General features: G+C 50.1%; 1 protein-coding gene across 1 annotated transcript in view; it reads right to left on the bottom strand.

The window, feature by feature from the left end:
- Positions 1-13,019, bottom strand: part of WDR62 (WD repeat domain 62) — a 48,880-nt gene that overhangs the window by 3,863 nt on the left and 31,998 nt on the right. Inside the window, exons 14-23 of the mRNA XM_026009940.2 lie at positions 11,577-11,644; positions 11,376-11,497; positions 10,194-10,269; positions 9,011-9,122; positions 8,846-8,909; positions 8,063-8,191; positions 6,459-6,592; positions 4,206-4,258; positions 1,521-1,739; positions 132-259 (exon numbers count right to left, since the gene is read on the bottom strand). Coding sequence (XP_025865725.2) covers positions 132-259; positions 1,521-1,739; positions 4,206-4,258; positions 6,459-6,592; positions 8,063-8,191; positions 8,846-8,909; positions 9,011-9,122; positions 10,194-10,269; positions 11,376-11,497; positions 11,577-11,644 — 1,105 coding nt within the window. The remainder of the gene's footprint in view (positions 1-131; positions 260-1,520; positions 1,740-4,205; positions 4,259-6,458; positions 6,593-8,062; positions 8,192-8,845; positions 8,910-9,010; positions 9,123-10,193; positions 10,270-11,375; positions 11,498-11,576; positions 11,645-13,019) is intronic.

Below are 13,019 nucleotides of genomic sequence, written 5' to 3'. Positions count from 1 at the left end.
GCAACCCAGGCCTACTCCACTCCCACAGGCCTACTGGGAGAGCAGAGAGCAATTCTTCCGGGGCATGCCTATCAGCCCAGGCCTCCCCTCTCCAACACCGTAAGGCTTCCCTTGGTGCAAAGGACACCCACCTGTCTGTCCCTGTGACTGTCACCTCTGCCTCCAGAGAGTAGATGATGAGTTCACCGTCCTCAGAGGACTCCCGCTGTAGGGGCAAGAAGGAGGGGTGCCCACAGCCATTCTCCTGGGGGCTCTCCGACTGTGGGGTGAAGAGAACACAGCCATCTAAGGTAGCCATGGCATCTGGGGCCCTTTGGGAGCCAGCAAATGGGCCACCAACACCCATAATAACAGGAAAGATGTGCTGGCCACTCACGGGAAGCCAGGGCCTGGCCCCTTATGTGCTCATCTTGAGCTCATTCTGTGCTCCTCCTGCACGACCATCAGTCAGCCCCTTTACACGTAAGGAATTGGTATGGCTCCAACCCTCCAAGAATATGTTTGCATGACATTTAAGAACAAACTAATCCTTGGTGAGAGATGAGAAGACTGCTCACCACAGGTGGGGGTACTGACGAGGAGGGGCACGGGGGGGGGGGTCTTCCAGGAGGTAGAAAAGACTCTATATTTTGGCCTGGGTGGGGGGCACATAGGTGCATACATAGGTAATAATTCTCCAAGCTATATACCTAGGGTTTGTACACAAAAGCGCACGTGTATTATTCCACAAAAGTTTGTACAACAGAATAAAAACTAATTTTGTTTGGAAAATAACAGAACAAGAGCTAAAGTTGCTTCAGGACTTCTGAGGGCCCAGGCCCTATTCTCAGCACTGGATTCCTATCAAAGCCCTCTGGAGGCTTTCTTTTTATGACCATTTTTTAGAAATAAATAAATATATATATATATATATGTGTATATATATATATATATAATCTTTAAAAAAAATTTTTTTTTTTTTAATTTTTTATTTATTTATGATAGTCACAGAGAGAGAGAGAGAGGCAGAGACACAGGCGGAGGGAGAAGCAGGCTCCATTCACCGGGAGCCTGATGTGGGATTCGATCCCGGGTCTCCAGGATCGCGCCCTGGGCCAAAGGCAGGCGCCAAACCGCTGCGCCACCCAGGGATCCCTATATATAATCTTTTTTTAAATGACTATTTCTTTTTTAAAAGCAGAAGCCTAGACAAGCCTTGTGACAAGTCACCACATAGCCAGGAAGGGGTAGGGCCAGGGCTCTATCGCTCAAATGCCCCCAGCCAGGTATAGGCCTGTTCTCGGACCCAAGCTTTTAACCCTCAAGCGACCCACCCCCAGGTTCCTAGTCTGCCCTGGGAAGTCTCACTTACCCCAGGCCCAGGGCCTCACCCTCTCGCCCCCAACCATGTCACATAATCATCTTTCACCCCCTAGAGTGGGACGGGTTAGCCTGATTTTCAAAAGGAGACTGCCAAGGCCCCGAGTCCAGGGTGGGCAGTCACAGTGCAGGGCCTGTGGGCTGGGCTGGGCGATTTGTACCTCACTCAGCAGGCCCACCAGGCTCTGGGGCTCCACTGTATCCAGAACAGAGTCCTCCAGGCTCTCAAGCTTCATGGGGGTGAAGTAGCAATCCAGGTCCTGGGCATCCAGGATGGTCTTGAGGGGATTCTGGTCAGCCCGCTCTGCCCAGCGGCCATGTGGCTTGTAGCTGCGCTTGGCATGGAAGGCTGAGCCATCTGTCACATCGTTGTCTCCTAGCTGAGGGTGACAGAGGATGGTCAGACACCTGGCCAAGAGCTCACCAACTCCAATGGGGCCCAGGGACTCTGCATAGACTCCATCCAGTCTCTTGGCTTTATTTTTAAATTTTTATTTATTATTTTTTTAAGACTTTATTTATTCACAGGAGACACAGAGAGAGAGGCAGAGACATAGGAGGAGGGAGAAGCAGGCTCCCTGAAGAGAGCCGAATGCGGGACTTGATCCCAGGACCCCGGGATCACAACCTGACCTGAGCCAAAGGCAGACGCTCAACCGCTGAGCCACCCAGGCGTCCCTAGTCTCTTGGCTTTAAATACCACTCAGCAACAACTTCCAGATAAACGTCTCCAGCCCAAACCTCTGTCCAATTACAGAAGTGCATACGCAACTGCTTTCCATCTATATGGATTCTTAGTGATACTTCAAAGTAGGCATTTGAAAGCAACTCCTGATCTTTCCCCCAGATCAGCTTCTGCTGCAGCATTCTCTGTCCTATTCCCACTGGTGGCTCGGGCCCTAAACCTGGAGATCACCTCTCACCCTTCTATTGTCCCTCATACTCCATACTGTATTTCTTCAACAATTCTCTCAACACTGCTATCCCAACAGCATCCAAGATATGGCCACTTCTCTCACCCTGGTCCTGCCCAGTGTGGCCTCTGAAGAAGACTGGCTTGAGAGACAGTGGAGGGTGGGTGTTTCTGAGAACTCAAGCTCTGGAGCAGCCCTTGTTCACTAATTCCTGTGTGACCCTGGACAAGTTACTTAACCTCTCTGGGCCTCAGTTTCTCTATCTGTGAAACAGGGATATGAAAAGCTCCTGTACCTCAATGGGGATCAGGTGAGATAATACACATAAAAGACTTAGAACTGGGATGCCTGGGTGGCTCAGCGGTTGAGTGTCTGCCTTTGGCTCAAGGCATGATCCCGGAGTCCCGGGATCGAGTCCCACATTGGGCTTCCTGCATGGAGCCTGCTTCTCCCTCTGCCTGTGTCTCTGCCTCTCTGTGTCTCTCATGAATAAATAAAATCTTAAAAAAAAAAAAAAAAAAAAAAGACTTAGAACAGAGCCTGTGCAGAGTCAAGTGTGCTACGCATATTCACTGGCTGTAATTCCGCTTGTTGTAGTCACTGATAAGGAGGAGCCTGAGGTCTTGAGAGACCTGGTCTGCAGGGGAGGGGATGGCAGAGAAGATTTCCCAGAGGGAAAGGTTTTGATCTGAGGACTAACACTGTTACTGAAATAAACTGTCCAACCTAGGATGTAGGATTCTGCTGCCAGCTTCTTCTTTTTAAGGATTTTATTAAAGAGAGAGAGAGGGAGCGACCGTGTGCATGAGCAGCGGGGAGGAGCAGAGGGAGAGGCACACTTCCTACTGAGCAGGGAGCCCAATTCGGGGCTAGATCCCAGACCCCAAGATCATGATCTGAGCTAAATGCAGATGCAAAACAACTGAGCCACCCGGGTGCCCCTCTGCTGTCAGCTTTTAACCCACCAGCTCAAAGCCTGCCCCTCCCCCAAGTAAACAACTTTTCATTCAATCCTAGTATCATCTTTGTCCCTTTCTTTCTCTCACATCCAGTCATTGGGTTCCACCCTCAAAATCCACCGAAAATCCACCCATTACTGCCCACCCCCCAACCCAGCTCAGCCTCCAATATCTCCTGGATGATCCTAACAGCCTCCTCCCTGGACCCCTGCTTGCCCCTCATGTTCACTTTTGCATTAGATCATGGCTTTCCTCAGCTCAGAGCCCTCCCTTGCCTCCATCTCACTCAGTGCCAGGGATAAAAATAAGTGGGGAGGACGATAAGGAGTGTTTGAGGAACGCAGTGCAGCCCACATGGTGCCATGTCATCTGGCCCCCATCATCTCTCTAAGCCCCTCTCTCCCCACCCTGCCCTCATTCACACTCAACCCAGGCAGCTGGGCCTCCCTGCACCTCGGAACATGCTAATAAGCACATTCTGCCTCATGGCCTTTGTCCTGCTTACTGTTCTCTGCCTGGAACATTCCTTCCCAGGACCTGCATTTCTCCCTTGTTTCAACTCTGTTCAAATATAATCTCAGTGAGGCCTTTTTTGTTTGTCTTAAAGTTGTTGCCCCTTCCCCCCAACCCTTGCTATTTCCTTCTCATTTTTTTTTTCCTCTGCAGCATTTATCAACTTCCCAAATACTATGCATCTTACCTGTTTAATATGGATGCTGTCCATCTCCCACACTAGAAAATGTCTGCCTTGCTACCATATATAAGGGTCAGAACAAGCCTGGCACAGGTGTAGGTGATATCTACACAGGTGTCACATGAATGAATGGGTGTCTAAGCTGAGACTGGAAGGATGATGGGGCTCTCCAGGGAAATGAGAGACAGGGAGAGGGATATGGGCTCCCAGAAGAAAAGCATGAAGGACAGCACCCCTACTTTGCCAGCCCTAGGTGTCCTGGTCTCCGGGCAGACTCACCAGCCGCTTTGCCCACAGTGGCAGTTTGCCATTGGTCAGGAGACACTGAGGATCTGGAGAGAGACATGGAATCCATGAAAAGAGACTAAACAACCCAAAAGACAATGGGCAACATACATAAACAGGCAATTCTCCAAAGAGACAATACAAAAAACAAGAGACATAACAAACGATGCTCAGCCTTGTGAACAGTCAGGAAAATGCAAATTTCCATAAGACATCAAAACTAAAATGCTTCATATTACCAAGCATTGGCAAAAGTGTGGCAGGTCAGAGGGCTTTACACTGCCAGGTGGGGCAGTAACTGGATTTGGAGGGTCCTAGGGGTTCCCTTTTGAAATAAAGTGTGTACTAACCCCATGGCCTGGGAGTGCCAGCCCTTGCCTCTGTCCTGAACGAACACTCTCACGTGTGCCTGAGGCCGAGGAGCAGTCAATAAGGCCATATTCACAATGGTGTACAGTTGGCAAAACCCTAAATGTCCATCCAGAGGTGAATACCTTAAAATATCCTACTATATGCTGTTGGTTGAAAGAGGGAGGCCTCTCGGGCGTCTGGGGGGCTCAGTCAGTTGAGCATATGACTCTAGATTTTGGCTCAGGTTGTGATCTCAGGGTCGTGGGATCCAGTCCCATGTTGGGAGTCAGACTCCTGATCAGTGGAGAGTCTGCTTGAGATTCCCTCTCCTTCCCCCTCTGCTCATGGTCCTGCTCTAAATCAATCAATCAAATCTTTTTTTTTTTTTTAATCAAATCTTTTAAAAAAAGAAAAAAAGAGGGAGGCCCCTGTTTTGTATCCACTAACATACAGGTTGAGGTTTTTCTTTCTTTTTTTTTTTTTTAAAGATTTTATCTATCTTTCTACCTACCCACCTATGAGAGAAAGAGAGAGAGCAAGCACGAGGGTACACACATGGGGAAGGGCAGAGAGGGAGGAAGAGAAAAAGAATCTCAAGCACACGCCACACTGAGCGCAGAGGGTGACACAGAGCTTGATATTACGACCTGAGCCGAAACCAAGAGTTGGACTGACTGAGCCACCCAGGTGGCCCCCAACAACATATTTCTGAGAGAAAAAATATACAGAATGATGTCTGCAATAGAATAGAATTTATGTACCTAAATCTGACATGTTCTGAAGGCTGTGTGCATATGTATACAAAAGTTCAGGAAAAGGCCTATAAGGATTCATACCAAACTGAAAGAACTGGTCACCATGGAGAGGACATGGGATTGGGTGTGAGGGTGGCAACAAAGAAAATTCACTCACTCTGATTTTTTTTCCAAGGCTGAATTCTTTTTTTTTTTTTTCCCCCAAGGCTGAATACTTACATTCATGTTGCCTACTGTCTAGTCAGCCCCTAATTTGGCAAGGCCCCCACCCCACACTGAAGCACCTGGCCTCTCTCAGCTGGAGAGTCAAGGCCAATGGGACCCAAGAGAAGCCTACAGTGGGCTTCTGGGCAAGTTTCCTCTCTAAAGGAGACTGTAGGATGGACCATCCTATGCAAGCAGCAGCCATCTTGCAACCATGAAGCCTAAGCCCAGGGGATGTATAGAAGGGCAGAAATTTAGAGAAAGCCTGGCCTGCTACAAAGTCATTGAGCTACTACTATTCTCCCTTTTGAACAACAGAATCTGTTGTCTTCTGGGGAAGAGCGCCCTGTTTTTTCCCTGGGCCATCCCTGCACCCCTGCCCACCCTCTTTGGTCAGGTGGTCCCAGTGGAGCTGAGTCAAGCCTCCCCCTTCAGGGAAGACCACATGACTTAGACCTGGCCAATCACAGCCACTGGCTCAGAATTGGGCACCATGTCTCACACCGGAAACATGAGTCACAAGCCCAGGATTCTGCTTGAGCTACTGGGAAAGAGATGCTCTTTTTTCTATCGAGTTTTATTATCTAGAGCTGCTGGGAGGATCTTTGCCCCCAGGAAAGGGAGAGTCTGCCTGAAAGCAAAGCTAACATGGAAAAAAGCAGAGCCATGAGACAGAGAAAAATATATTCCTTCAACATCACCTGACTACCAGGATCTGGCCATTGCCTGAACCCAATGCTCTGATTTTCAGGTACATGAACCAATAAATTCTCTTTCCCCTAATGAGTCTGGTCGCTATTACTGAAGGAGTTCTGACTGATAGGATTATTGAGCTACATTTCCAGGCTCTGAAAGCCAAGTAGTAGGTGAAACCCAGCAACGATCCTTATACTGAGAGTCCAAAATAGGGCCCCCTTGGAAAGGTGCCTTTCCCAACCTGGGTCCAAGCTGTCTTTGGACGGGGTCTTCAGCAACTCTTCCGAATCACACTCTTCCTCCAGCTCCTCCTCCGTCTGCTCTCCAGGGCTTAAGGAGCAAATCTCGCTGGGCATGGATGTATAGGTCTCCTGCCTGAGGCCAGGAATGGGGGCAGCAAGGTGAGAAATAGGTAAATGGGGTGGGGGTGGGATGGACAGGGATCCGCCTAGGGCTGAGCCCTGTGCTAGCTTCCATATGAACATATTATAGACTTCTGGTCAAGATGGGGCCGGGAGGGGCACTTGGGTGGCTCAGAGGTTGAGCATCTCCTTTTGGCTCAGGTCATGATCCCGGGATCCTAGGATAGAGTCCTGCGGGGAGCCTGCTTCTCCCTCTGCCTGTGTCTCTGCTTCTCTGTGTCTCTCATGAATAAATAAATAAATAAAATCTTAAAAAAAAAAAAAAAAAAAAGGGATCCCTGGGTGGCTCAGTGGCTTGGCGCCTGCCTTCAGCCCGGGACATGATCCTGGAGTCCCAGGATCAAGTGCCGCATCAGGCTCCCTGCATGGAGCCTGCTTCTCCCTCTGCCTGTGTCTCTGCCTCTCTTTCTCTCTGTGTCTCTCATGAATAAATAAAATCTTTAATAAATAAATAAATAAATAAAATCTTAAAAAAAAAAAAAAGATGGTGCTGGGAGATCTCACCTGCCACATCTGTTCTGCTGGAAATGCCAACACAATAAGTACAATATAACAAAGCCTGGGCTCAAAAAATAAGACAAACTCTCTAAGGGCCATAGCAACGTAACTGAAAGCAAAGCAGAGATTGGGGCTTGAGTACTAAGCTGCCACATTCTGTTCTGGAAAGTGTGTGTGTGAGTGTGAGTGTGAGTGTGCGTGGTAGGATGGGTAGCAATGAGGTTTTATCTTCTTTGGAGTACAGAAGCCTAAAACACGCTTGACAAGAGGTGGGCAGTGGAGGACACCGAAGGCAGAGTGTAAGCCCCAAAACCAGGAGCCAAGGGGAGCTGCCCATTCCCTTGGTACCTAGTTCTGTAAGACCTCCAATGCTACAAAGGACAAGAGGCTCATGGCCTGGCCTGGTCCCTGTGGGGAGGCAGTGGCAAAGCCTCAAAGCAGAGAAGGACAAGGACGGCTCCAGAGGCAGAAGAGAGGATAAATCCCCAAATCTCCCCCTCAACTGAGACATCTATACTAAAATCCCTAACAAAAATCAGAATATGAATTCATGCCAAATAAAACCGGTCTTGCAGCAGAAAGACTTTGAGGAATAAGACACATCAACTCCACTGGATGCTTCTCCGACTCTGTCCCTCCCCACTGCATACTGGGTCCAGAGCCTCCCCTTGGTCCCCACAGTCCCCTGGAGTGTCCCCACCGCAGTGTGCACAGGCTCTCCAGGCATCCTGTTTTTCTACTTCAAAACCCTTCTCACATGTATTATCATAAATTTGTACTCAAAGTCTGCAAGTGTGAAGAGGCAGGGCCTAAGGCTGTCCTGGCCTCGGCTGTGTCTGCAGCATCAGTCCTCATGGGGCCCAGGGCAGGAAGACATTTCTTTTCTCTAGCAGACAAACAGGGGACAGCCAAGTGACTACAGGACCTGGGCTGGCTGCTCCACCTCTCGTCCTTCCTGTTCTGCTGCTGCTGTTGCTCCCGGTGGTTAATCTCCAGCAAGTGCTGCTTCATGCAGTTAGTGATCTCTGGGCCCAGGTGCCAGATGAACACACAGCTGGAGACCAAAGAGAGATGTGGAAGGAGCAAGAACAGTGAACATGAGGCCAGCGGAACCTGGAGCCACCCAGGTCACCGCAGCCAAGACCCCATTCATTCCCTGGCCCCTCCCGGAAAACACATCCCTGCAGCTTAATGCAAGGGCTCCAGGCCACACTGGGTCTACATCCTGGGCAGGGTTCAGAGCACCCCAGGAAACCAGGACCTGTTCTGAAGACCTCAAGACTCAAGGAAGGGGTCTGGGGAAGGACATAATAAATCAAAGGGAGTGACAAAAGGGACTTCCTTGGGCACCAGCCACATGTCAAGGACTTTATACACTATCTTATTTGATCCTCACTGCAGTTTGTCAAAGACATGGGGGTCATCTTTTACAGAGGGGCAAACTGAGGCTTAGCGCTGGGAAATGACCTGCTCAAGGTGCCAATTAAGTAAATGGCAGATCTGGGATTGGAACTCAGGGCTGGTGTGACACTGAGGGACATGCCATCAAAGGAAAGAATAGTAAGCTGGAACCCACGGTAGAGCTCTCTTAACGGACAGGTTTGGAGTTTGGTGTTCCTGCTGTCTGAGCCCCTGCACTCCCCAAAGCAATGGTCTTGCCCGGTACTGGAGGGAGGCCAGCCAGGGGTGGCCTCTAGGCCTTTCCCACCTGTCTCCAGATACTGTGATCAAGTGACGACAGTCGTAGGTGAACTTCATGCTGGTAACAATTTCTGAAAGCAGAGCAGAGAAGCTGTGCTGGCTTTCTGACCCAGAAGGCTGTGTGGGGACACATGGGGAGGTGTCTTCCCACCACGGAGGGAGGCACACCCACCTGAATGACCAAACATCTTGGCAATGCACTCGCCTGAATAAAAGTCAATCACCGAGATGCTTTTGTCGGAGCAGCTAGTGGCCAGGAAGGTGCCTGAGGGGTCCACGTGGACCTGCCAAGAAGAGGACCCACATGACAGTGCAGCTGTTTCCTCCCTGTGGCAAGGCCTGGGTCAAACATCACAGCCTCCACTGATGGATGACCCTCTTATGCTGGACACTTGGCACCTGACTTGTCCCAGGTAGCCCTCGGGACATACACCCTGGTTAGGATAGGAACTCCTGTTCCCACTTCACAGGTGAAAAAATTACCAAGCACCCCCCGTGCCAAGCATTGTACACATGCAAACTGATTTCTTCCAGAGAAGAACCCTATGATTTTTCTTTTCTTTTCTTTTCTTTTCTTTTCTTTTCTTTTCTTTTCTTTTCTTTTCTTTCTCTCTCTCTCTCTCTCTCTCTCTCTCTCTTTCTTTCTTTCCTTTCTTAAGAGACTCTTTCTATCTGCATTTTACAGATGAGGAAACAGGCTTCAGAGGAGATGACCCGTGGCCAAGGTCACGGCCTGAGACAGAGCTATTAAGAGTCTGACCTTAGGGATCCCTGGGTGGCGCAGCGGTTTAGCGCCTGCCTTTGGCCCAGAGCGCGATCCTGGAGACCCAGGATCGAATCCCACATCAGGCTCCCGGTGCATGGAGCCTGCTTCTCCCTCTGCCTGTGTCTCTGCCTCTCTCTCTCTCTGTGACTATCATAAATAAATAAAAAATTAAAAAAAAAAAAAAAAAAAAAAAAAAAGAGTCTGACCTTAAAGCCTAAACTCAAAACAACTCCCTTACTTCAGGGGCTCTGAGAAGGTTCCCCAACCTTGTCCTGAAAACGTGGCAGGGGGCAAGCCTAGTAAAGGAGCCCAGGCCTCTTTGACTGTTTCCACCGTACTATGGCCACTCAAAACAGAAACCACTTAAATGTCCCCGTTTGGGGAAGGGCTCAGTAAATAAAGGTAAAACAGTCTGTGATGCCCTCAGCTCCCAAGCGATCTTGGTCAGCTAGGCCAGACTGGGTGCTGGCCAGCTTGTGATCCTTTGATCAGGTACCCAGGAGGCCACAGGTCTCAGGTGACCCATCAGGGTGGCAGATGGACAGGGGGAACATGTGTGGTTTTCACACTAGAGATCCTAGCTACTCACCTTCAGCAGGGACCCTTCGTCACCCTGGGAGCCTTTGTAGCACTTCTTCTGCTTTCCATTCACGGTGTTGTAGACTCTGGGAAGGTGGGGGCATAACGTGGCCAACGCGGCCCTGCCCACCTGCCCCCTCTTACATGTGGTTCCAGACCTACCGACCAACCATCTTCCTCTCCCCTCGAAGCCCCTTGTCACCTCTTATCCCCATCTGATGCCTGGACTGAAATCCCATCTCAGAGAATGAGATGCTGTCTCAGGCTGATGTCATGGAGGTTACATACTGGATATTCATTGAGTTAGTTGTCTGCTGAGTTAATGTCTGTCTTCCCTGCTACAGAGCAAGCAGGATGCTGGCACTCAACTTGAATGAGCAGGGCAAAGAGGTGGAGAACCTCTTTGTACACGCTCTCCCCATGCACACCCCCTTTCTCCCCTCTCCTGGCTCACTCCACATCCTTCTCAGTCTCACTTCAGATGTTCTCTCCATCAAGCCCTGCTTGATCCCCAGGTAGGATCAGGTGTCTCCCTAGGATCCCCCAAGTCCCGGCCTCTCCCAGCCCTGACCACTCCATGCTGTCACTGTCTAGTGAGGCACCCATCTCTCCTTCCTTGGACTGTGAGCTCCATGAAGGCAGGGCCTGGGGCTGCCCTGCTCACTGCTATGTCTCCTATACTATCCATCCCAGATGGGTGCTCAGGGAATGTAGGTGAATGGATACATCTGAGCCACATCAGCCCCTCTCAGTCACCCCACATAGGCTTCCGGAGGGCCAAAAGGAACCCCTTTCTGGCCTGGAGGCTAGGCCTGGGTGAGCTCCGTTCCTAAGAAACACCCAATAGGTCCTTCCACCCAACCCAGCTGCCTCAGGGACCAAATGGGCAGGGGAAGGAGACTGACACCTCATGAGCACACAGACCCAACTAGGTCTCATACAGGTCCCACTCAGAAACCAGGCCAGGGGCAGCCCAGGTGGCTCAGCGGTTTAGCGCCACCTTCAGCCCAGGGCATGATCCTGGAGACCTGGGATCGAGTCCCATGTCGGGCACCCTGCATGGAGCCTGCTTTTCCCTTGGCCTGTGTCTCTGCCTCTCTCTCTCATGTCTTTCATGAATAAATAAATAAAATCTTAAAAAAAAAAAAAAAAACCAGGCCAGGCCGACTAAGAGCCCAGGGCAGCTCCTTACCTCACATTGCGGTCCTGGCAGGCTACAGCCACATACTTCTGGGTGATGTCAATGTCCATGTCATACAAGGTGGTCTTCTCTGCCACATGGTGGGTACGGACAAAGTGTAGTCCATCTGAGGTCTGGCAGGACAGGCAGAGCCTTCAGAGGACACCCATGACAAGCTTCCCTCCCCACCCCTAAGGAGGAAACCCACTCTACCCGCTGGGCACTGCGAAAGTAGATGCTCTTGTCAGCCCCACAGCTGATCATCTGGATGTCTCTATTGCCTGGAGGAGAAAGAGGTGGTACATTAGACAAGGCTGGGCCACTGCTGAGCCTGACTGGGGTCAGGGTCCCTAGTTAGGAAACTTACTGCAAGGGAACTCTGCTGCGGGATCAGGGAGGGATCCCTGGAGGAGGTGCAAGTAGTATCCTAAGATGTGAGCTGTGTGCATGAGGTGGTACAGATAGAGCAGTGGCATGGCAGGTCTCTGAAGACCAAGGGCAGAGAGGGAAACAGGCCAGGGACACAGAACGGGCACCACGTCTGATTTGGGATTTGGAAAGGTGATTTGGGTGACAGAGGGGAGGCGGGACCAAAGCAGGGGACAAGTGGAGACAGGTAGACTGCTGGGAGGTTCATGCCATCATGAGCAATCAGAGCATCCACACATACATCAGGCCAGGCCCCATAACATAGGTGCCTCCCCCTTGACTGCTCACAGCTCACTCCATTGTACAAATGTGAACCCAGGGGCTTAGAGTCACACAGTCCTGGTCTCAGGGCACACGGAGAGTCGGGACAGGGTCAGGATTAGACCCAGGCATTTTCTGGCTAACCACTGTGCTCTGAGCCCTGGCTTCCTCTCCATGCCTCTGATTCCAACAGGCCAGATTGCTAATGTGTCAGGACATGACCTCACCTAAGTTCTATTCCTGCCAAGAATGTATCAGCGGAATGAAATTGTGACGAAAACAAATTCAAATTGAAGGAAATTCTATAAAATGACTGGTCTATACCCTGCAGAAAGCCATGTCAGAAAGACAAAGGGCCTGACAGTCCCCACCCCATGGAGTTCTGTGAAGCCTGTGGAACAGTGGCTGCCACCTGGTTAGCACTATAAATATTCTTGCCTTTCTTCTTTTTTCTTTATAGAATTAGAATAATAACAGCACAAATACCTCAGGTGTTGTGTTGAGGATGTAAAGACAGAACAGATATAAAACACTTAGAGCCCTGGTACCACAGACCCGCTGCTTCATGGCAGGATACCGGAGAAACTCAGGCCTGACACACAAGATATAACTCAAGCAGGAGTCACTGGCCCACAGAAGGGAGTGAGTCCCGTGTGGGGGAGGGAGCGTGACCTGGGAAGGACCCAGAGAGGCCTGCAAGTTACTGGTAATGTTCTGCTTCTTAACCTGGGGTGGGGAGCCCACATGCTTAGCAATGTTAGAACACAAGCGATCAGAACAGTCACTGGTTATAAACAATAGGTATGTCTGTTCTAGTTCATACCCACTGATTATGAACCTTGATGGGGAAGTTCAATGTATTATTCTGCAAACTACGCATATTGTATTCATTTGTTTGGATATGTTTCAGATAACACTGTTAAAGACCGAATCCTTTTTTAGCATGGCAGCACCATCAGGTTTCGA

This window comes from Vulpes vulpes, chromosome 1 (genome assembly GCF_048418805.1).
Source record: "Vulpes vulpes isolate BD-2025 chromosome 1, VulVul3, whole genome shotgun sequence".
Classification (NCBI taxonomy): domain Eukaryota; kingdom Metazoa; phylum Chordata; class Mammalia; order Carnivora; family Canidae; genus Vulpes; species Vulpes vulpes.
The sequence above is the reverse complement of the archived record's forward strand: the minus strand, read 5'-3'. Positions and strand labels throughout refer to the sequence as shown.